The sequence below is a fragment of the Phacochoerus africanus genome, chromosome 3, assembly GCF_016906955.1.
Source record: "Phacochoerus africanus isolate WHEZ1 chromosome 3, ROS_Pafr_v1, whole genome shotgun sequence".
Lineage (NCBI taxonomy): Eukaryota > Metazoa > Chordata > Mammalia > Artiodactyla > Suidae > Phacochoerus > Phacochoerus africanus.
In genome coordinates this window covers 142,033,984-142,060,048 of record NC_062546.1, presented here as the reverse complement: position 1 = coordinate 142,060,048, position 26,065 = coordinate 142,033,984, and the positions used below count along the sequence as shown (strand labels likewise).

At 40.7% G+C, this 26,065-nt stretch overlaps 1 protein-coding gene across 1 annotated transcript in view; it reads right to left on the bottom strand.

The window, feature by feature from the left end:
* The window catches only part of MYO3B (myosin IIIB), a 415,159-nt gene that overhangs the window by 273,872 nt on the left and 115,222 nt on the right, over positions 1-26,065 (bottom strand). Inside the window, exon 10 of the mRNA XM_047770247.1 lies at positions 507-572. Within this exon, the coding sequence (XP_047626203.1) occupies positions 507-572 (66 nt within the window). The remainder of the gene's footprint in view (positions 1-506; positions 573-26,065) is intronic.

Below are 26,065 nucleotides of genomic sequence, written 5' to 3'. Positions count from 1 at the left end.
TACATCACCCATTATCTGGGTTTCTTTCCATCTTGAGCTCATCCTCACCTTAGTGTCTCAGGCATAAGATCTTACTTTTGCCCCCCACTCATCTTGGAAACTGGAGCCCTGCTCCCACACCACAGATCCTAAAGCAAAGGCCAACTTCCAAGCCACAAAACTTCTATTGAAAGGCTGCTGCCTTCTGTCTCCTCTCTGGCCCAAGTGTGGGTGTCAGATTTTTAGATGGATTCTCCCCTCCCTCATTAAACAACATCTATTGGCAACATTTGCCCCGGGACAGGGTACAGTCTCAGATAAATGTGACGCATATGATCATAATGGAACTCCTTATTTTTCAAATCCTGCAGAGGCATCTTCTACCATTTACTGGAACGAATTCTGTGTCATACCGTGCTAGAGGGCATAACAACTTCTAGCGCCAAGTCAATTCCACAGTTTGGATTTCTCCAATCACTGTTCGAGGCCTTGCTGGATGAGCAATTTTCAGTGGAAGAAATACTCACTGTGAAATGAAGTGGTTGAATTCCTCACACCACCTCTCTGGATGAAGTAAAGTAGGTGGTGGATTTCTGAAAAACAAAAACAATTTTTTTCTTACCAAAAAAAAGCGTTCTGTTAAAAGCAAATTATCAACTTGTCTTTACTGCTATTGTTCTAAGTAGCTCTGATAAAATCTATTCTTACGTCTTCCTCAATGGAAGTCATTCATCAGTGGTAAATTATAAAGTGCCAGCCCTATTCGTTTAGTCACTCATTTTCCTTGCCTGAAGGCCTACCATGTCCACAGCTTTCTGCAGGACCTCTGAGGGTTACACAGATCAGAAACATTCCTTAGGGAGTGGACACTCCAATAAAGGATGAGGCAAGCACGCACCGACTATACAGGAGAGCTGGGTATGATTCGTGCCATAAGAAAGCTATAAAGCTAGTGCTAGGGGCTTGAGAGAAATAGACGTTTAATTTTAGAGGATTTTCAGATTATTATGATACCATTTGAATTAATTATGTGATACATTTAAAGTGTACTTATAAACTCACTGTTCACATTTTTAGCCAATAGGCACTGGGGAAAGCAGACAGCAGAGACAGGTTCCAGACCCTGAGAAGCTCCTGGGTGGCAAAGAGGACAGACGTATAACATAACTAAGTACTGGAGGTCCAAGTGAACCGGAGAACTGTGGAAAGACCTGGTAACCAGACCACATCCTAGTGAGAAGGCAGGAAAAGGTAAGAGCCCTGCATTTGGACGAATAGTTACCCAAAAGGAATCCGTTTTAAAATAGAAGTGACAGAGTTCCCGTCGTGGCGCAGTGGTTAACAAATCCGACTAGGAACCATGAGGTTGCGGGTTCGATCCCTGGCCTTGCTCAGTGGGTTAAGGATCCGGCGTTGCCGTGAGCTGTGGTGTAGGTTGCAGACGCGGCTCGGATCCCGCGTTGCTGTGGCTCTGGCGTAGGCCAGTGGCTACAGCTGCGATTCAACCCCTAGCCTGGGAACCTCCATATGCCGTGGGAGCGGCCCAAGAAATAGCAACAACAACAACAACAACAACAACAAAAAGACAAAAAAAGACAAAAAATAAAAATAAAAATAAAAATAAAATAGAAGTGACATTACCTTCCATTGATATGAGGTGTTTTTTGTCTTTTTCTATCTGTAAATGGAAATAGGGGCTTGTGGGCATGTCAAGTTGAGCAAATGAAGAAAGTAACATTTCTGAATTATTTAAGACTGTAAATCTTGGAGTTCCCGTCGTGGCTCAGTGGTTAACGAATCCGACTAAGAATCATGAGGTTGCGGGTTCGATCCCTGGCCTTGCTCAGTGGGTTAAAGACCTGGCGTTGCCATGAGCTGTGGAGTAGGTTGCAGACACGGCTGGGGTCCCACATTGCTGTGGCCCTGGCATAGGCCAGCGGCTACAGCTCCAATTAGACCCCTAGCCTGGGAATCTCCATATGCCACGGGAATGGCCTAGAAAAGGCAAAAAGACCAAAAAAAAAAAAGACTGTAAATCTTAAACCCATTATACACCTTTGTTTTCACTTGGATTCTGTTACCTAAAACCAAAGATTGTTCAGAAAGCAGCAAGAATGATCAGAAACAAAAAATGTATCAGATAATGTGATTGCCTCTTAACACCCATTCTTTTCTCATTTCTTCTGGTACAATTTTTATGCTGACACAATGGTGCCATATATATTTTACTGAGTTCCTTGCTGCTAGATATGGCCATGTGACCAAGTTCTGGTCATATGATATATTACAAAAATTGTTCTATGGTGTTTTCAGAAAGTCGTCTTAAAGGAGGGAAGTCATAGCAACATTTTTCTTCCCCTTTCTGCTTCCTGAAACATGGATCTGATGGTTGGTGCTTAAGCAGCCATTTTGGACATTAAATGAAAATGAGAGCTATGAGCTGAGTATGGCCAAGAAGGTAGATAGTAAACTGGATTCATGATGACATTGCAAAGCTGCCCTACCCCCCCTAGACTACTCCTGCCAGGTCTTCCTCACAGTTCCTAGTCGGATTTGTTAACCACTGAGCCATGATGGGAACTCCCTGCCTGGTCTTCTTAATAGGAGAGAGAAATTAAACTTTCTTCTTCTTGAAGCCTCTGTGATATGCAATTAATCCTAATTGAGAGGATAATATTTCAGAATATTATCCTATTACATGATTAGAACACAATTTGATAAGTATAGCACAAGCACAGAGATATGTGGAACACAATTAAAGGGCAACATACCCCATCAGGGGAGTCCCAGAAGACTTTAAGAAGAAAATGAACTTGTGCTGGCCCTTGAAGATTGGTTGGATTTCTCAAGATAGAAGAGAAGGAAGCCATTTCAGGATTAAGAAACAACATGTACCAAGTCACACAAGTGTAAAAAAGGTCTGGTAGGTTCAAAGAACTTGAGTAAAAATTTTTTTTTTTTTTTTTTGAGGCTAGACTATATGATTCTTTCAGGCCTGGAGAGACAATAGGAAGAAAGAATGAAATGGGAAGGAAGAATGATGAGAGGAAGTATATCATTTCCCTGTTCTGCCTAAGAACTGAATTCTCCTTCATATCTTCTGATTTAAACACCCAAAGGAAAATTTACTGTGTGCCCAGCTAGAAAGAGCAGTAGTTGAAGGTTGCCCCTCAGTCATTTGGGAGGCTGCCCCTATCTCAGTCATTCCATTCAGTAAGATTCGCCTTCATCTTTCCCTTGCCTTTTTTAAAATAATATAAGTACCATCATATAACTTCTGCTTCAATACTGGTTTGGCTGAACTGCTCTCACTGGCTCCAGCTGTTTGAGACTCTTACAGGCACATGTCCTTCCAGGTTATCTCTCTGGGCTTCAGTGCTGCCTCCCTCAGTGAGAAGGTTACCCTAGATCATCTCTACAGCCCTCTCCAAGAACACCAGCTCCCCTTGCTCTTCTCAGGTTCCCTGCCCATTCTGCTCTCCTGGAGATCAGTTCCACATTGAAGAACTGCTTAAGCAATTTTCTGTCTAAAAGACTTAAGCCACCCTCCAAGCCATTAACTATGACCAAGAAGTCACTTGTAGACAGAGTATCAAACATGATTAAAACAACCCTACCAGGCTTAACCTTGGCCAGCTGAGCACAGAGGGACAACCCTCTGCCACAATTAGAGAATGGCCTGGCAAGGGTCCCCTGGAGAAATGGATGGCAAGTGTCCATGCTCAGGTAGAGGACACCATCCCTTCCTGTTTTCAGTCTGTTCCTCAGCAGGAACTATGAGAAGGGGCACATGGTTTACATGTTGGCTTGATACTCTGCAGTAGGACACAGAGGAGAGCAGCAGATCACCCCTCACCGGGGCCACCACCAACCCACGGTGGCCTCACATGAACCCCACACATGGAAGTACTCTCTCTGGAGACTGGCATCAGAGGAATTTGGTTTTAGAGAAGCTCATTTGACTTTGTAGATGTCCCACCTTTCCTGGAGTCCATCCATCATACTTAGGTTCAGTAACTTAAGGTCTTGTGAAAGATTACTATTTGAGTGTAATGAAAACTAAATGGAAATTGAAGGCTTTACAGTACTTTGTTTGCACTGGCAATATAAATTCTAGTTCTCCTGTCATCAGGAAGAGCACCAAATAGTAACAATGGTACCTTTTTGGCTCCACTCAGCACTACAGATACAAGCTACAACTCTGCCCAAAGGTTCTCTCTCCAAAAGGAGATAAGATGCTTCATGTTTACGGTGATAGAAGAGTCAGAGCCAAGATAGGCAGGCAAGCTTATGGGTATGAATGCTGAGAGTCTGCAGGATGTTTGAATGATGAGTGGCTGAAAGGTTCATGAATTAGAATAACAAGCTCTCCTTTGCATAATGTTTATAAACAAACCAAGGCAATGTAAAAAAGAGATCAGTTGGTGAAGGAAAATGATTATATTCAATTTGGGGTTTGCCTTCCTGGATTTTATTCCTGTGATTTGGACCCCCAAATTAAATTTCTATAAAATGATTCCCTGCACACAGACAGAACTTGACTACATGAAGCTAGCAGCAAGGGTGATACCCTTTTTTAATGTTATAATTCTGGGTACTGAAAACACGATGAAGATAAAGTTAACCTTCTTCCCCCAAAGCCTCTGTGTAACAAAATGATTTTCTGAACAAACTGAATTCATTTTTGTTCCCAAAATAGAGAAGGAACTGATTGGAAGAAGGAGGGCATCTGACCTCAGAACAACCAATCCAAATTTAATCTGCTGGCCTGTGCCAAGGTATGACTCAGAATGATAAACTGGGTCAATCCGATTCTCTTCAGAAGGTTTGGTTGGGTTTTTTTTTTTTTTTTTTTTGGTTTGGTTGTTGTTGTCACCTTGAACTGAAAAAATGGGGGGGGGTGTATATTTAAAAAAAGAAAAGAAAAACCAATAGAATAAATTTATTAATGGGAGCTGTTTAGTAATGGAAGCTGAAGCTGATGACGACGAGGCAGATGGGAGAGGCCACGGAGCACATGGTGCAAACTTAAGTTTTAGGAGGCAGACACCACAAACAAGCAGGAAACCAGAGAATGAGGAGAAAGTAGGACAGGTAGAGGAGAAAGGAAGAACTGAGCCACAGGGACCCAGACTCCATGATGGTAGATTATGTAGGTTTTTCACCAGTTTCCTTTGTGAGTGCTTCTCCCTCTGGGGCACCTAGAATATATGCTCTTCTTGGTCCTTTTCTCCTCCCACTCTACACATTCACTGGGGGCTTACTATACATCAGCAGATTCCCAGTCTCTATCTCCTGCTTCCATTTCTCTCCTGCCTTTTGGCTGGTGCATCCAACTACTTAGTAGATGTTTCAGTTTGATTTTCCAGGGGCACCTTAAAGTTGTCATGTTCAAAACCAAATTCATCTTCTTCCCTTAAATCTATACTCTACCTGCCTGTTGAAGGCAGAAACTTGATTTCTACCCTCTCCCTTTAATCCACATCCAATTGGAAAAGGCAGAATAATGGCTCCCCTCGAGTCCACACTCTAATGCCCAGAACCTATGAACATGATACAGTTCATGACAAAAGGGTCTTTGCTGATGTGCTTAAGGATAAGGACCTGGGGATGGAAGATTACGTTGGATTATTTGGATGGACTCAATTTAATCTCGAGTCATTTAAAGCAAAGAAGAGAGGCAGAAAGAAAGAAGAAGCAGGAGAGATTCAAAGTGTGAAAGGTAATCTCCTCACCATCGCTGGTTGTAAAGATTAGGAAAGGGAGCCATGGGCCAAGGAAAAGAGGTGGCCTCTAGAAGATAGGAATGGGCCTCAGCTGACACCCAGCAAGGAAATCAGGACCTCAATTCTACAAATGCAAGAAACTGAATTCTGCCAATGACCTGAATGAACAAGGAAATCAATTCTCCTCCAGAGTCTCCAGAAAGGGATGCAGCCCTGCTGACACCCTGATTTTAGACAAGTAAGATCCATGCCAGATTTCCAACCTACAGAAGTGGAAGATAATAAATTTATGCTGATTTAAGATGCTAAATTTGTTACGACAGTGATAGAAAACTAAGACATCAATCAAGCATCAACACCTGTCAATTCTACTTCCTAAATTCCTTTCTCATCACCCCACTTCCTATTTCATGGCCTAGTTCAGTCACTTATCATCTCCATCAGCCTACTCCAATAGCCTCCTTATTTTTCTCTCTCCCTCTGTCTTCATCTCCCTCTAATATAGTACTTGGCAGCTAGAATTTCTTTAAAGCATACAACTCTGACCTTGTTTTCTTGCTCAAAACTCTTTAGTAGATCCACACTGTCGGCATAAAATGTCATTTCTTTTGCTTGATATAGAAATGGCCTTGCCTGTCTATCTACCAATCTCACCTCAAGCCACCTGCCTATGCTCACCTGATGCTGCAGTACAATACTGTGCAGAACTTGTAGCTCCTAAAGCAAATTCTGTTCTTCCATGCCTCAGGGCCTTTGCACATGTTGCATTGTCAGCTTAGAATGCTGTCTCCAATTTGTACACCTAGAAGGCTCCTGTCCATGCTTCATGTGTATCTTTAGTACCCAGCAGCAGCACTCAGTAAATTTTTTCTGAGTGAATGACTACAGGAATGAATGTACACAAACATACACATATTCCAAGTATACCAAGAAATGATGCCAGGACAATATGACTTTGGTCCACAAAGTAGCATAAAATTAGACAAATATGGAACAGCTCCTTTGGATATGAGCAAATTCACAGCAAGCAGGGTTAAAGGAACAAATGAGTCCCCTTAGGTAGTGACTCAAATTGCCTTTGACAGTATAAGTGTTATTCTTCTCCATTTGGGCTATTTTTGAAGCCCAAATGTTCCCACATCCCTGAACATATAACTAAACATATGTGTTTAGAACATATGACTAAAGTGAACAAATAAATAATGGTTTAAACTTCATTATAGACATTATCTAATGTTGGAGTCATTATATATACATGCATGGTGGGTTGGAGATAGAAGAGTATCAGCAGTAATAATTATCCCATTTCAAGTGCTCACTATAGCGCACCAGGCTCCAGGCCAAATGCTTCACATGTAGAGCAGAACATCACAACAATCATATCCCTTTGGAATAACAATAGGAATTAGCATTTCAGTCTCACAGGTGGGGAAAAATGTACCTTAAAAGAATTTTCTTAAGAACATCCAACTAAAAAGTGGAAGGGTCAGGTTTTAAACAGGTAGTTCTGTCTTCAATGTTCATATACCTCACTGTTCTCTGTATTTTATCTCATGAAGAGTCCATTAGTTTGGTAGATGAATGAAAAGAACATATCCTGCTGAATAGCATTGAGAACTTTGTCTAGATACTCATGTTGCAACAGAACAAAGGGTGGGGGAAAAATGTAATTGTAATGTATACATGTAAGGATAACTTGATCCCCTTGCTGTACAGTGGGAAAATAAAAATAAATAAATAAATGAACATATAGGCAAAAATGGACAGAGAAACAGTTAGCCCGCAACACCTCTAGAAGGTATAAAATGAAACCTCAAATATTAAAGCACACTTACCAAGGAGATGCTGAGGAAAAGATTTATCAATAAGGTTTGAGTTAAGAAAGATTCCCTGGAAGGTGTGGATTTTGAGGTGGGTCTTAAACAAGGCACCCAAACCACTTGGTGAGATGAGGCAAGTGTTAGGGACAGAAGGAAGAATATAGGGAGGAAGATATAAAGACTGAAGTATAATAGTTAATAAATAATCATCAACATATAGTTAAATAAACACAGAAGTGTGTTCAAAAGGTATTCTATTTCTTTATTCATAAAAGAAATAAAGCAAGACACTTGAGCACGATGAACTGTCTTAAGAGTATTAGTCACAGCAACAGAACGGCCATTCTGATCATGATGGTAGGTTCATTAATGAGGTGGATGGTTGGGGATGTGCCTGCCTCTTGATGCTCAGTATTACCAATGAGCCCAGCCAAAGGTGCTTTTTGCCCTAAGTCACATCTTATTGGTTCAAAATTCATTATTTTTAAAAGTTTACATTTATTTGTAATACATGACTCCATCTTAATATAAAAAAATTCCCCAATGCAAGAACACAGAAAGCAAAAAGCAAAATACCTCTTCACTACCACCCCTAACCCCAGTTTCCTCCCCATATCAGTATGGCTTGTATTCTCTCAAACGTTCTTTTCACATTTTTTAGTATTTGTTGTAAATATATATAGTCTTTCTTGCTATAAATACATAATAACTATAATATGAATGTTATATTAGTATTTATAATATATTTATAGTTGGAGACAATAGAAATGGGAATGTATGCTACACATAAGTGTCTTGGTACGTATTTTTCCCATTCAGCAATATAGTTTAAAGATCATCCCCATAGTTCTCACCATGGCGCAGTGGGTTAAGAATCAGACTGCAGCAGCTCACATTGCTACAGAGGTGCAGGTTTAATTCCTGGCCCAGGCACAGTGGGTTAAAGGATCTAGTGTTGCTGCAGCTATGCTGTAGGTCGCAACTGTGGCTCAGATTTAATCCCCGGCCTGGGAATTCCATATGCCATGGATGCAGCCATAAAATAAAAATAAATAAATTTTTAAAAGATCATCCCATGCCAACTTCATACCTAAACAGTGTTCCACAATGTGGGCACACTATAGTTTGTTTAGCCAATCACCCATTGATGTTATCCAGGTTATTTTTTTCTTTTTTTTCCCTTTTCTTTCTTTTTCTTTTTCTTTTTTTTCCTTCCTTCCTTCCTTTCTTCCTTCCCTTCCTCCTTCCTTCCCTCTTTCTTTCTTTCTGGTATTTTTAGGGCTGCACCTGCAGCATATGGAAGTTCCCAGGCTAGGAGTAGAATCAGAACTACAGCTGCCGGTCTACACCACAGCCACAGCAACACAGGATCCGAGCTGCATCTGTAACCTACACTATTGCTCGTGGAAATGTGGGATTCTTAACCCACTGGGTGAGTCCAGGGATCAAACCTGTGTCTTCATGGATACTAGACAGGTTCATTACTGCTGAACTACCACTGAACCACAATGGGAACTCCTTTTTCTTTGCTTTGCTTTTCTCTTTTCTTTTCCTTTTTCTTTTCTTTCCTTTCATCCTTCCTTCCACTGTTAGAAAGAAGGCTGAAATGGTTTACACATCCCACATGTCAAATGTGATTTCTAACTTTTAAAAAGGTTTTTAGGTGGCAGACACCCCCTGTCAGTGGACACTTAGGAGCCTGCCATGTAACTCGTATGCAGAGGAAGCAGGCACCAACAGCCTCATCTTCTCGAGATGATCCTGTGAGCAGCTCCAGAGCAGAGGAAGAAGCAACTTCCCAGTGGACCTGCAGGGCTGTGAAGAGTGTTCCTAGGTCTCCCCTCCAGAACACACTATGATGAGAACTCTGAACTATTCAACTCCACTAGTGTCAGGCTGAGGACTCTGCTCCTGGGCTCCCCTCCACCACCTGGAGGCATCTGCTGGTTTGAACAGTGGGTATCTCTGGGTAATTATCTTGACATATGGGACACAGACAAAGATTTATTCATATAACTATGCTGAAGAGGAAGCCTTTGAAAAAATTAAATAGTTGAAGATATTTCTTCAAAATCAGAAAAAGGATATGAAAATGCCACAGAAATCAGAAACACAATGCTACGCACTACACCGTCAGTAAATGTGAAAGACAGGTCCAGGCTGGAACAGACACCCATGCTAAGTACTAACTCCTCAGTAAAGGCAGCTCCATCTTTGAAGCAAGCAAAGGAGGAGAGGAAGAGGTTGGCAAGGACAACTCTAGATGGGCAAGCATCTGGAAAGAATCAAATGTAGGAAAGGAAAAAATTTTTTTCCTTTACCCTTGAGGTTCTCAACCGGGGCCTCTATAACAAAGGACAGATGATGAGATAAAAACATACACATTCTTTTAACGTAAGTTTTACATGCATGGCAGCCTTTATATGGAAATGGAGACCCAAAGAGACAGTTAAACCTGAGTGTGTTGAAAAGTGGACAGTCATGGGAGGATGTAATAGGTTAAGATCTGAGTGAGGGTGGTAAACTGGGGAAAGTGAGCAAGGCCCCTCAGTGCAGGTCCTCGCTGTCCACTGTCTTGGTCTTTGTAAACAAGGATGGAATAGGAAGGTCACCTCTTTTTTTTTTTTTCCCAGCCACATCTGTGGCATATGGAAGTTCCCAGGCCAGGGACTGAATCTGAGCCACAGCTGTGACCTACACCACAGCTGCAGGAATACCGGCTAGGGATCAAACCAGTGCCTCCACAGAGACAAGCCCTATCCTTAACCCACTGTGTGCACTACAGCAGGAACTCTGGAACGGCAGCTCTCACAAGAGAGTTTTATGACCTGCTTCAGGGGAAGGGCAGAAAGTCCTTCCTGCACACCTCATTCCTCAAATCCCTTCAGCTTTAAATAGTCAACATGCCAAGGTCCCATATTCATGGGTAGCATGTCCTGAACCATGTCACAAAAACAAAATGAACCTAAGTCACATCTTAGCCTTAGATCACCATAGTCTAAGGAAGTAGAGGTTTTATGATTAATACCCATTATATTTTATTCTACAACAGCTGAAGAGGTTCTTAAAAGCAGTGTGGAGAAAAGCAAAGATTTGTACGTCAAGCTGGTTGATTCTTTTGATTCTGATTATTGATAACCTAATTTGATTCCTGTCCCTTAAATAACACTGTTTACAATGTTAGGCTATAATCATTAATATGCAAAGTTATCACATCAAATCACATGGCCCATAATAAAGCCATTTTTAACCATTTACCATCAGGAAGTGACAAGATATTCATTTCCTCTGGTTTTTCAGCCCAGCAAGAATGGTTCAAAGGTCATCTCAGAATCTCAAGACTACATTATGTCCCCCATGTCAGTTCCATGCTAGAGATGGGGAGTGTCATGGAGTTTTATTAACTCTTGGCCACTATACTAATATTTCAAATGTTCACAAAAGGCATAAAATGCATTTTCTCATTCTCTCTAAAGCATACTGGGGTAACTTTCCCTTCTGTACTCTTACCATGTAAACACACAGGACCCATAGGCAATTCAGCCATGCATGGGACGTCAAGGCCAAAAGAAAATATTCTATCAAGTGGTGGGTGGCTCACTGCCTGAGCCAATGTGGTCATTTGCTTATATCCGTTCTTCAATTTCCTCCTTCAGTAAGAACTCAGCAACACTGTCAAATCCAACTGCTAATGGCCAGGTGTCAGGGAAGCAGACCTTGCCCAAGGGCTGGCTAATGACACTTTTTTCCTCTTTGGTCCTTTGTGCAGAGTAGAAACCACAAGACTATTTTTTTCCCATACAGTTTTACATGCATGATTTATTAATTCATGATCTTTAAAGAGATGTGTTTTCAAATAGATGACAATGTTTTCTAAATGTTTTTCCTATCTCAAATTCTGGACTGTTTATGTGGGTTCAATTGTTGTCATTGAAGGAGACCACTGTGGTATGTCAAAGCATTCTGGAGACACAGGATTACTGCCCAATTAGGTTAGGATTTTAAGAAAAGACAGCTTTAACTGTAGTGGAATGAAGGTCATGGTGATGAGACAGTGGACCAGGGGACAGGCAAAGATTTAAGAGCATGGACTAGACATGCCATACTTTCCTGGAGCATCCATTTTGGGTGGTAAGTTATTTCAAATTGTTTCACATAAAAATCTTTGGGGGGGTGGCAGAGGGAGAGACAATAAAATGTAGGACTTCCCCTGCCTTGGTTCTAAATTAATTGAGGGACAAGAAAAAGTAGTCAGCAGATTGCGTCCAAAATGACACCTTTATTACTGATAGAGCTGATCTTAGAGAACGTGGCTTTTACCTGCAGGGAGCAGGCTTCCTAAAACTGAAAGACAGAATCAAATAGACTTTTCTAGCTGGTTTTGGGCCTAGGGCTGGACCATCAGAGGCCCCTCACTGAAGGGCCCTTGAGCTGACTGTAGCCTGAGAACAATCCCCCAGGGCAGGTTGACTCTTTCAGAGGATGGAGAAGGGAAAGAACTGGGAGAGACACACATCCAGTGCCCCCTCAAACTCACCATCTGCACAGTTTTGATCCTCTAGGCTCTATCATTTCGAGTCCAGTCATAAGACAGAAAAACACAAGTAATTTGAACAGGAAAATTTAATATAAACAACTATTTACTTAATAGGGGATTATTTAATAGGGGATTAGATACTAAGGTCTAAAGAGAACTCTAACAAGTACACGAAGGATGGATATGGGAGCAGCTACTACCTCAAGATGAGACAGAATATCCAAGAAAGAAACTAATTTGGCAGAGCTCCCGCCCAAATCCAAGACCAAGACTCAGACCTCACTGCAACAGTGACTATGGTCCACAGGGGAAGGCTGAAGTTCTCGGTGATAAGACAAGCCAGGTCTGGCAAACAGGCAACCACCTGCCTCCTGCTGCCTTAGACTCATGAGGAAGATACCCAATGAGTGCCGATAAAACTTGCTCGAGGGTGAGCATCACTGGGTGTCCCAAAGGCCACAGAAGCAAGAAGGAAAAGGTGCCCTGGAAGCAACCAGAAGGCCTTCCCTCTGGCAATGGCCTTCTAGTGCCCTCTACTGACAAAGCGTAACATCTGTCACATGGCAAAGGAGAAATATTTATAGAGTCCACCCCAGTATCACAAAGCAGGGAAAAAAAGAGAGATTTGCATCTCAAAAGCATTAAATTAATAACTAGCACAGGGAATAAGCTAATGAGAAAACAAAGGCTAGGAGCCTTATAACTTTTTTTTTTTGAAAGATAAAACATCATATTTTAAGAAACTTATATTTCAGGCTTATAATAGGTAACTTCCAACCACAATCAACTGAAGGAATCCAGTGTCCTCTGCCTTAAAGCTGGATACATTTGAGAGGTAATGAAGAGATAATGGAAAACTTCTTCTTCCTCCACTTAAAAAATCTGTTTGAAGTTGCCTCATTAAGACTCACTGCTTTCTATCCCAGAAGTTCTTAATTGAAATGGGAATGTTCTGGGAAGCATCCTATTGTAAACCTTTATTGGCCAAAACTTTACTTGGCATAAATGGCAGATAAGAGTAAAACCTTAGAAAAGGGAACTGAAAACAAGGGCCAATGAGGGGCCAGGACCACACACACAGACATAATCTCTCGGCGGTTTTCCATTTCTAGGATTCCAATGCTGTGTGCACTGACAAAGTGAAGAGTCAGGTGGCATGCCACCTCCTTCCTGTCTCTCTGCCTCTAAGATTGTTCCTAGTCTAGAAAAGAAAAGGAAACGGTGAAAGTCAGTGTGGTTGAAAACGCTTGTTCCAGGATCATGGCCACAGAGGGGAAAACTCCTTTTCCTTCTGGGCCCCCTTCCCCACTAACCCAGGCACGAGTGCTTGGTGGGGAGAGGGCTGAGGGCAGCTGAGAATGGTCCTTCTCCCATCCTCTCAAGTCCATTCAGGAACCCAGGACCTTCCCTTAAGCTGGACCATTTTTTCCTGCACCATCTAATATTATTTCTGGGGTCTGAATCCTTAATTTCTTGAGAGCTTATTATAAGAAGCAGTGTGCTAAGAATTCACTCACTTAATCCTCACATAAACTCTCAGAAGTAGGTTATACAATTCCCTATTTTAGAGATAAAGAAACCAAGGCTTAGAGCAGTTTCAGAAGCAGGTGATGGTGTGGCCAGGCTTCTGGTGCAGACAGCCTGATCCCCAAGAACAAAACTGCAATCACTGCACCATCTTGCTTTCCCACTTAGGAATTCCCCGTGGTTAATTATTCACCAAAGCATCTTCAGATTCTGCAAGAGCAATTTCTGTCCTATTAATAGGGGAATATGGGCCTGATTTAACATGCCAGCTGCCTTTCTGACCTCCCATCACCTTAAACATAGCATCCTTCAGATAACCAAGATATTAGCAAGCAAATCCAAAGAACATTTTTGTGGGGATGCAGAATGATCAGTAATAGGAAGTAGGAGGTGAGAATGTTTTCATCTGTTGAGTTTTATGCATCCTCCGTCATTCAGCTCCTTCCAAAGTCACAGCTGGTAAAACCAAATGGGTCATTTTACCACAATCAGACTAACGTCACAGTTCAAGAAGCACCATTTGTCCTCTAAGGCAGAGCCATGCACCTAATTACAACACACTGTTAATAAATTTATAATAGACAAAAAAGCAACTGACTGCTATGGATTTTTTTTTCCCCTGGCAAAGCAAAACCATTTAAAGGGCAGATTGCATAGCTTTCTTCTTTTATGGTTCCAATAAAGTTAGCAATATATTCTAGATAGGAAAAATCAGGGCAGACCTCAGATGAACAGATTGTATCATAAGATCCTACCACATTGTCTCTAATGGGGGAAATTAGCAGCTGAACATCAACACCTGTCACCATGAACAAACCCTGGCACACACACCAGGTGGAAAAGACTGTGCAGTTCCATAAGGCAGTCTGAGCCTGGGCCACCAGAGACAGCGTACATGCCAATGCCCATAAAAGCAGGCTCCATTTAAAATCAAGTGGATATATTAAATGCCAGGGGAGACACAGCTGCAGTTCCTAAGGAAGACCAGGTGTTACAACTGTAAGCTCTAGAGGTTTTATGGAGACTGCTAACTTCATATGGAACCGTACAGACTTAGAGAGACTCACCCTAACAGGAACCACTGAACATTCATCCCCTTGCAAGAGCAAAAGGTACCACCAGAGCAGCACCCCCTCTCACAGTTGGGTGGCCTGAGTCATGTCTCCACAGGGCAGATTATGGCCAGTTGTTTGCACTAACCTCAAGATCAACTGCAATCATTGAAACCAAATGGATTATGTTACAAGTCCTGGCTGTTTGTGAGCAAGCCCAAGTGAATAAGCCCACATTTATTTTTCTGACATCATAAGCATGTCCTCTCTTTACAAGGGCTTTGACCATTTTTCTACATGGTTGCCTAGCAATCTTTTGAAAACACAGATATATGGGAAAGGAATGCTGAAGACATATCAATGAGAGAATTTATATTACACAGATTCCTTTTCAAAAATCAGTTGTCCCCTCCTGGGGTGGAGGTGGGTAGAGGAGGAGGGGCTGTGTTATATTATCATAGTGCTCCTACTCTTATACAGGAACATACAATGCCAGAAATTATATTTATACAAGCATATTCAACAAATGGAGAGCAGGAGAGAAGTATCACTGGTTACTGCATATTAATAAATATGAAGAACACATCAACATCAAATCATAAGAAACATACTGAAGGTCTCAAGAAGGTCATAGACTAAGCCTGAAGAGAACCTATAATCTCTTTCATTTCACCCTGGTTGTGACCAGTGGACAACAGAGCATTCTCGTCTGCCTGGTAACCTTTCCTTTGCTAAATTTTATTTCCCTACAAAAAGTACCCATTTCATTCAGATGCTCAAGTTTATTTGCAAGGAACTGAGCAAAGTAACCTCCCATGACTTTTTTAATTTTCTCTGTGTCTGAGGTTACCTTCCTCTTTCAAATTTTTTAATTTTGTACATTTAAACTTTTTTTCATGATTAGATTATTTGGCAATTCATCTAGTATTCTCATCCAAAAAGCTTATATTATATATATTTGTGTGTGTGTGCATACATATATATCTTCTATAGTTTCCTACATCTGTTTCATTAATTTCCCTTATTTTTTATTTTTTTTATTTTTTGGTTTTGCAGCATATGGAAGGTCCCAGGCTAGGGGTAGAATCAGAGTTGCAGCTACTGACCTATTTACCACAGCCACAGTAAGGCCAGATCCAAGTGACATCTGAAACCTCCACCATAGGACATGGCGATGACAGATCCTTAGCTCACTGAGCAAGGCCAGGGATCAAACCCACATCCTCATGGATACTAGCCAGGTTTGTAACCTGCTGAGCCACAAAAGGAACTCTCCCATTTCTATTTTATTAAATTCTTTCTACTTTACTTAGGTTAAATTTTTTTTAATTTTTTTTTTTTTTTGTATTGGAAGCTTAACTTATTTACTTTCATTCTTTCTTGATTATCCATGTATTTTAGGGCTATGAATTTGCCTCTAATGCCTGATTTAACTATTTCTCATTATTTCTGATATGTAGTACTTTGATAATTATCATGTTCTACATATTTCTCAATTTTCATTTATATTTTCTTTTAAACCTGAATTGTTAAATACGGTTTTGTGTTTTTCATACCTAGGTGGGAAGACAGTTTTGTTTTCTGTGCTTGTTTGATTATTTATAGTTTGTTTGCATTGTGAACAGAAAATGTCATCTGTAATTTTTGTTTGTTTGTTTTTTGGGTGTTTTTTTTTTTTTTTTTTTGCTTTTTAGGGCAGCATTCATGGCATTTGGAGGTTCCCAGGCTAGGGGTCTAATTGGAGCTTCAGCTGCCAGTCTACACCACAGCCACAGCAATTCCAGATCCTTAACCTACTGAGTGAGGTCAGGGATTGAACCGACAACCTCATGGTTCCTAGTCAGATTCGTTTCCACTGTGCCACAACAGAAACTCCATCTGTACTGTTAATACTTTCAGAATCTGAGAATGTCTTCTAGCTTTTATGAATGTCTTCTAGCTTTTATAATAGGCACAACATAAGCATATATATTTTTATATAAATGGATGCAATATAATATCATGCATATGATTATATATAATTTATATATGTATAAACAAAACTTATTCCTCAAGAACAGAGAATGTTCCACTTTTCAAGCACTCCTGAAACATTCATAAAAACTGATACTATTGCTTACTTTATGAATTACAAATGTCATGGAATGAAAGACATTCAATAAATAACTTCTGCAACAGTGAATTTCTCCTTATACTTTCTGTAGTTTGTAGTTTCTGCTTTATGAATATGATGCCATAAGTAGATATATTCTTATATCTTCATTTAAAAACAGTACCTGTTGAAAAGTGCCCTTCTTGGACTAATGCAATGATTTTGGTCCTGAATTCAGTATTGTCTAATATTAAGAACACAGTGTAATAATTATTACTTTATAAAATCATGTATCTTTCAAAGAAATTAAGAGAAAAACTGGAGAAAATATTTTTAAAAATTAAAAACATATATTTAAGGAATTTTTCATAGTAACCCACATATTTACCATTTCCTATGCTCTTTATTTCTTCTTGTGGGCTTCAGTTACTATCTGTTATTATTTCCTTTCCATCTACAAGACAATCTTCAGTATTTCTTTTCTTTCTTTCTTTCTTTCTTTTTTTTTTTGTCTTTTTAGGGCCACACCCACAGCATATGGAGGTTCCCAGGCTAGGGGTCTAATCAGAGCTACAGCTGCTGGCCTATGCCAGAGCCACAGCAATGCCAGATCCGGGCCGCCTCTGCAACCTACACCACAGTTCATGGAAACACCAGATCCTTAACCCACTGAGCAAGGACAGGGATCAAACCCACAACTTCATGGTTCCTAGTTAGATTTGTTTCTGCTGCTCCACAACAGGAACTCCAAGACAATCTTTAGCATTTCTTATAAGGTAGGTCATCTAGCAACAAATCTTGTAGTTCTGTTTATTTTAGACTGCCTTTATTTTCATTTTTGAAGGATATTTTTGACAATATTCCCCAGCACTTTGGATATGTCATCCCATTGCCTTCTAACTACCATTTTTCAGGTGATAAATTAGCTATTAAGCATATTGATGCTTCTCTGCACATTATCAGTTGTTTTTTCCCTTGCTGATTTCAAAATTTTCTCTTTGTCTTTCAATAGACTGGCTATGATATGGACAGATGTTTAACTTTGGATTTGCTGACGTTTTTTTGACATAGGCTAGTGTTTTTCAACAAATCTGGGATGTTTTTACCCTTTACTTTTTCAGATATTTTTTCTGGACCTTTATCTCTCTCACCTCCTTCCTAGACTCCCTTTACATGCATGTTGAAATTTATGATTGTGTCTCACCAGTCTTTGCGTCTCTGTTCATTTTTTCTTTTCCATGTCAATTATTGCACTTTTCACTGTTATTATGGTAGAACAGGAACAGCCTAACATAGAGGAAAAGAGCTTGACTGTGGTCAAGCTTTGTGAATTCAAGTCTATATAGCACCGTTTATTATCTGTGTGACCTTAGGCAATTTACTTGGCTTCTCTCTACCTCAAATTCCTCATCTATAAAATGGGAATACTAATAGTTTTCACACTATAGCACAGTTTGAGAATTAAGATAATACATGTAAAGTGATTAGAACAGAGCTTGCCATAAAGTAAGCACTCAATAACTCTTTGCTATTTTACTACTGCTAATGAAGGAGTTTGATCATCACCAGCAGATACAGTCTGGAACTAGTTTTGTAATTCAAGCCTGAAATATGGCATAAAAGAGATCAGCCCTTTGTATATGACTCTTTCAGCAATACTTCCAAGTTCTACCATGTTCCCTAAGTATATTTGGGTTTCTCTATTCGCCTAAACTACGCTATGGTTATACTACTAGAGCTAATTCTCAGCCCACTTGATGAGAACTTTAACACATGACCCATATTTTTCTGATCCCCTCCCCCCCGAAAGGCCTGGACATTGATTCTCATGCCTATATATATAGGTGCTAGTTGTCATGAAGCTCCAACCCACACTAACAATTCAGAATCACATCACTCCATCTATTAAATGATAAGCACTGTTTCTGCATTAAATCACCCACTGCTCTAATTTTCCCACCCTCTATACTGGACCCCTTGTATATGACTCTTACTTATTTTAGCTCAAGTTTGTTCAAATTCCTTTAGACAATAGAATTTTGTCTGGGGCCACCCATGCTGTACAGTACAGGTGAATAAACACATCAGAAGCCCAGGTTTCAGTTCTTCCCAGTCCTGACAACTCTTCCTCCTATTGGCTCATGGCCTTGAATATCTCCTTCACCAGGAGTCGCCACTTCCAAGTTCTGCTTCTGCAATGACTGTAAAGTATCTATGGCTATAATATTTGGTCAAATCAGTGTCACTGGAATGATCTAAGAAGCAGTATTCAGAGAATTTCTAGTAAACTACAAATGTGACATTAAGACAAACCCAGATAAACTAAACAGATTAGATTTCTAATCCCATTTGGTCAGTCTAGGCAAAGTCTAAGCAAAGATGACAAACTCTAGTGCTCACTCTCCACTCTCCAAACTTGTATGCAACTCAAAAGTTTCCCAGTGACAACTAATGGCACTTCACACTTCACAAAGCGCTTTCACAAGTGTATTCATTCTATCCTCACAATAACCCTGTGATCTGGGCAAAAAGTCGCATGATATTCCCATTACACAAATGAGGAAGCAAATTTAAAAAGCATAAAGAACCTATCCAAGGTAACTGAGCTACTTGGGTGCAGAACTGAGGTTACAAATTGATTTTTCTTTCTCTCAACTCACTGAGTTATTCAGAGTGTGTTCCATGAATCTGCAGTCCCGTGAGAAATGCTATGATCAAAAAGTTCAGGGAATGGTAAAGATTTTGTCACAATAAAGTCTCTGGGAAACTCTGCAGCAAAGAAATCTGGTTAACTTTGTTTTTCACAGTGTTTCCTCATACTTAGCTGACCATAGAACCCCTTTTTTCTAATAACTGTTAATATGCCATAGAACTTTGGGAAACACTGCTCTACACTCAGATGCCTTACAGTTAAGTTGTGAAAGGACAGACTGAGTGAAGCTAGGGGATCCCTGGAGCAACATGCTCCTCTGAGAAACCTCCAGCCTTTCACCAAATGTTTCCTCTACCAAACATGATCCCTGACTTGCAAGAAGAAAGGGACTCTGATGATGGGGAAAAGTGGGATATTAGGATGCGAATAAGGAATAAATCAAAATACACATATGTACTTATTATAAGATCTCCTGAGTCAGGGCCGCTTTAGCAATGTTTTTCAAAATGGAGTTTACGGAAGCACATGTGCATCAGAATCATCTAGGAAATCTAGTGAACATGAAGATCCCTAGACAACACTCAGACCTGATGAAAGAGAAACTCGGGGAAATGGACCCAGGAATCTGCATTTACCAAGCTCACCATGTGATATGGCCATGATTAGAATCTGAGAAGCACAGCCTTAGGTAGTCAACAACAGATGTGAGATACTTTTCCAATTAAATCAAAGTCACAAACCAAAATGAAAATGACCTAAGATGTTTCCAGTGGGGGACTATTTGGTTCCATGGTAAATAACCACATCTCAATAAGACCAGCCTTCCTGGGGAAGACTATTCCATGGTCTATCAGATCTCTTCATTAGGGAACTTCCCTGCTATTCCATCTAAGTAGTTTTCCTTAATTTGATCCTATTACTCCCATGTTTTCTACAAAGCTGCGTATAGCAGTTATACTCAATAAACAAAAATGCTATATAGATGCCATTCCAGACTCATTTTTCCATCCAATTACTCTCAGATGAGCATATCTATCAATAAAGTGAGGGTCATCCTAACTGTCCAAGGCAGCTTCTTTAAGTCTCAGATCTAGATGTGGATGAGTAGTGCCATCTTCAGAGTCAAGTGTGCAGCCATCAATGGCCCTGTTCTTGTAAACAGATGGCATTCTCACAGCTTCTCAGCCACATTACAAAAATTGGGGCTCAGAGGGCTGTTCAAGATGGAGGCACTTAAGGAAATTGGAATGTGACCATAACTATTGACTCAGTTATAAACGCTGTGATTTCCTGGCTTTGGGGAAAGGACCAGGAACAGGATAACATCGGTATCGTGACAATCAAGTGGAATGAGCCAAAGCAGCAGGAGAGATCTGGATAGCACATCAGGAAATACCTGCTGACTATCTAGATTATTAGGAATGGCAGTCAGCTGCCAAGATAGGCGGTATGGTGTCCTCGAGGTCATTAAAAGAGAATTACAATCTTCCAGGATGATTTCCTGCCCAGGCATAGGTGCATAAACAAGATGACCTTTTCAGATTAGAATAAAGATTTTAACAAGTATTCAGAAGATGCATTTAGAAAAGGTTGTTCTGGGGAACAACAACAAAGAAAAGCTCTTTGGAAGAATAAATGATCCATTTGGAGATCATTTGAAAAACTCTAGCAGATTTTCCTGGGAATACCTTGGCTTCAGAGTAACTGGGAAAGACTTCGGCAAATTGGTGTGCCTAAAATAATTAAAATAATTAAGTGTCTAAATCTGATACACCTCATCATTTATACATATACACAGACATTTTATACATGTGTGTATATTGTGCATGTACGGTTGTAGTTCTGAATATTATAACACTGGGAATTTTCATTTTGGAATATTTGGAAAACTACTTCACCTAAAATTCCAGTAACCACCAACACTGACTATGCCTCCAAAAATAGTGTTTGGAGTCATCTCTGAAATAGTCCAGACAGCTGTCATTTTGACATCATGTTTGTGTTGATCTGCCTAGATACTGGGAGATAAAGAATGTCATCTTTCCAAATATCTGTCAGGCCCACAGTTCCAAACACAGAGAGAAGCTATGGCTGGGAGAGTCTGCAAAATGTGGGCTCTGGAAGTCAGAGTGCCTGGGTTCAAATCCCAGTTCTACTGCTTACTATCTGCATGAGCCTGGGGCAACTGCTTTACTCCTTGAAGCTTCAGTTCCATCATATGTAGAGTGAGACAGCAATGATACATACCATATTGGGATCAAATGAATCAAGTAAAAAATGATTCATATAAAACATTAAAGCAATGTCAGGCACCAAGTAAACATTCACGAAATAATATTAAAAATGTCCTTACTATTAAGAACTGTAAGTAAATCATGAGTCTCTTCACTCTAATTCTCCGGATTATCCTTGACTTTGCATGATAATTTTATGAGGAATCAGTCTGCAAAATAAAGCAAACTTCCAGGAATATATGCTTCTTTTGTTTCCTAAAACTTCAGTCTTCTCAGAAGCAAAAGAGATAAGAAACTGTGTGCTGCTTATGAATTGCAGGAACCAAAAAAGTAGCAGAATGAAAAAGTAAGAACAGTAAGACAGGATCTGAAGAAAAATCTGTCTTATAAGTATTAGTCAGGGCCTTAACCACCATACAGCTAATAATCTCCTATAAGGAATGGCTTGATACTATGCAAATACATGGTTATTGGGTGACCAGCCTCGCGGAACGAAAGTGAGGACAGAATTGAATAATGGTGAGTAATACAGCCTTAGTGTGTTCTTTTAATGCACTGTAATACCAGAGATTCACCCCCAGCACAAAATGTTTTCTTTCAACTCTTCCCATTCTAGAATGACTTCCTCCCCATCAACTAACCCAAATCTTACTCTTCCATCAGGACTCTTGCCTCTCCCCACAGCCATCCCAAGACATTTAGCTTAAAATATGGATATTCTTCCTTACATGAATATTCACTCACTCATTAATTTATTCAATACTGCTTAACTGAGTGCCTGCAAACAATATATAAAATAGGACTCAGATCTAATGTTGATGGGCTTCTGTATATATACTCCCCCGTTCTTAGCTATATTTCTCTGTCCTTAACAAACCAAAGCTCCAGTGAAAGTTCCTAAGACAGAGCAGCATTGCCCAGAGATTTAGGGGAGGAAGAGAATACAATGACTAGGTTGAGCCAGGAAATGGCACCCTAGCCTGTCTGCAAGAGACATTACTAGGCAGAGTTATAGGACAGAGAGAAGGACCCTGCATAGAGAAGAATGCAACTTCAGGTTTCCCCTCAGAATCTCTTTGTGGTGAATTCATGACAACTTTGATTGGATGAGTACATGAATTAATGCTATCGAGCCTATTTAATCTTCATTCTGGAAACCAGGCAAATCAGGTCCTGGCTCAAGGTTATTGAGGCCTTCTGGGATGAAAACTTGGCAGAATCCAGCCACAGTACCCAACTTAAACCACACATTAAATAAGCATAATAAAGATGTGAGTCGGGAGGGGAATGGCCAGCAGGATGTTATTTTTCTGGAAGTGGCACGTGAGTTGGGAAAGGGGGGCGGGAAGGGGGAACCAGTGGGGAGGGAGCACAGCCCCCCCTTCTCCTCTTGTCCATCGGGCTTCTGGTTTACTAAAACCCAAATGGACCCTCGTTTTCTTTCCTGGGCCAGTATGAATGGCAGTAATTATCCACGCGGCGCTCTGTGTGAGTCACGAGGCAGTGCTGGCTCCCATCTCCTTGCAATTTTGAGCCGTGTGTGTGTGTGTTTTTATCCACTACTATTGAGGGGTGGAAAATAGATTACAATTACGTTCCGGCTGGCTTTTGAAGACTTGATAGACAGCTGGAGAGAAATCTTCCCTGCAGCTGCGGGGATGTGGATGGCCAAGAGGTAGGCGTGGAGAGAGGGAGAGAAGCCTTGTCGGGAGAGAGAGGAGGAAACAATACACCGTGGTTTCAGTACATTCTCAGAGGAGTGCTTTTAAAAGATCAGCGTTGCTAATATTGAAAATGAATCTGGGGTCCGGGTGGCTGGTTGCATGTCTGTGGGAAGCAGGTCCCTTTCAGGAACATTTTCAGTGTTGTTTCCAAAAATGCTATCCCTGGATCATAAGCCTCACAATCAAACTTGAACAAGGCCGGCCCTGAGGATGGTGCAGCCTACAGCTCTGAGTCAAGGGGCTCAGCTGGACTTTCCTCCCTCTCCATCTGGAATCCCTTTCTAGGTTACAACTGATATTTCTCTCCAAGAGGCTAGAGATGATTTTTAAATTTCCTTCCACTCCATCCCAAGCCCTTTTTTAGTGTGTGGGGGTGGGTGGGTGGGTAGGGGAGGAATAGAGGAACTCTCATTTACTTCCTGGGCAGGAAGGAATGCTTGCGCCTTGGCCATATGTGTTGTCTCCGCATCCCGTGTAAACTGACCACTCCCCTGAGAGGGAAAGGTCAGAACTCTCATTTTACAGAGGAGGAAAGTGAGGTTCAGAGAGGTGGAACAACCAGCACAAAGATGTTAAGTATCAGGATGAACAATCCTGGGAGGTCCACTTCAAAGCGGGTCTCCCACCCACGGGGCAATGCTGAGCCTTCACCTGGTCACAGGGATCACGCTGTTCTGTGCTTCTTGGAAACATTATCCCACAGGCTATCAGAACCTATTACTGAGCTTATTAACCCATCATCCAGGAATCACTGGACAGAGGGTGGGACGCAGGAGCAGGTGGTGTACAGATGAGAAGGGAACAAGAAAGGCCCCTGGGTATGGTTCTGTGAGAGGAGTTTGTGGGTGGGGCACTGAAAGACCAGGACAGGATGCACAGGAGGAATGCAGGGGACAGTCACAAGTAGGGCAGGTCTCTGGAAAAAATGGCAGAGTTGAGCTGCAAAGACAAACTCAACCTACTTCCCAACATGCGTTAGACCAGCCCTGATTATGGCTTGGGTTTTCAGTCCTGTACACATCTACCCTAGGCCACACCAGAGATTCTTTCCCTACAGCTTGAAGGACTTTCATAGTGCGTGTCCACTGTGACCTTATTCTCACAATGTCATTGCAAGGGAGGCCTTTTGAATATACGAGGACCACAGGCATATCTTTAGATGGAGTTTGCTCAGTGAGTCAGACAGCCTCGAACAAACCTGGGTATACGGAAATCAAGGTGAAGAATTTTCATAAATTCTTCAGACGGCAGGAAACTGTGTACGTCTTCCTTAATCTGTTTGGAGTACCTACTAATAGAATTATTCCTTAACTAAATATAGAACTACCATATGATACAGCAATCCCACTCCAGGGCACATATACAGAGAAAACCATAATTTGAAAAGATACCACTGCAGCACTATATACAATAGCCAAGACGTGGAAACAACCTAAATGTCCATCACCAGAAGACTAAAAAAAGAAGATGTGGTACACATACACAATGGATTATTCAGCCATAAGAAGAAATGAAATAATGCCATTTCCAGCAACATGGACGGACTTAGAAATTATCATACTAAGTCAGACAGAGAAAGACAAATATCGTGTGAGATCACCAACATGTGGAATCTAATTTTTAAAATGATACAAAAGAACTTACAAAACAAAAACAGACTCAAAGATTTTGAAACCAAACTATGGTCAAAGGGGAAACATGGTAGGAGAGGGATAAGTTAGAGGGTTGGGATGGACATATACACATTACTACAAATAAAATAGATAGGAAACAAGGACCTACTGTACAGCACAGGGTAATCTACTCAATACTGTGTAATAACCTATGTGGGAAAGGAATCTAAAAAGGAATGGATATATGTATATGTATCACTGATTTACTTTACTGTACACCTTATACTAACATGACTTTGTAAGTCAACTATATGCCAGTAAATTTTTTTAAAAAATAATTATACCTTAGCTTTCTACTCATAAAAATCAATAATAAATGATTACAACAAAAACAATATTCTGCTTAGGAGCAGATGGCCCCCATGTCTGACCTTATTCCTGACACACTGGAGTGTGTGCAGATTGCAGGTTAAGGCCCTACTGAGCAGGTATGAGGTTTCATTTAGGGCCTGACCAAGAACTATTTATTCTTGCTTTGTTTCTAGCTTCCTCTGGATAAGGATAGATAGATCTGGATCACTAAAAACTGGTTAAGGTGGAAGGAGGGAAAAGACAAATACCTGTTCACTTACTAGCAGTCACCCCCCAAGCTAAACGAGGGTGATTTTATCCAATCATTCCCGTTGCTGAAATGTCAAAGCAAGAGAGGTAGATCAAATTGGGCACCAAGGATGCAGAAGTGCAGTAGAGATTTTATTTTTAATTTATACAATTTTATGCAGTATTTTGTTTCTGTTATACTTAACTACAAATTTGGGACACAAGAATGTCAATTAGTGGGAATAGTGGAGGGGGCAATGCTAATATATTTGTTACTCTTTCTAAAAATAGATATCAAGTTGTCTAGGTCCTGCAGTTCTGTGGTGGTGAAGAAATTAAACACAATGGTTACATCACAAATGAAATATAGAGAGCACCTTTAGGCAGAGCTCACATACATTTGCAGATATGTGGGTATAAAATTCTCACTCTGTATAAGGCACTGAGGAAATCACCTGCTTTAAGTGTAACTAGGACTCGGGCAAAAATTGTAGGTAAACTTGGCCCC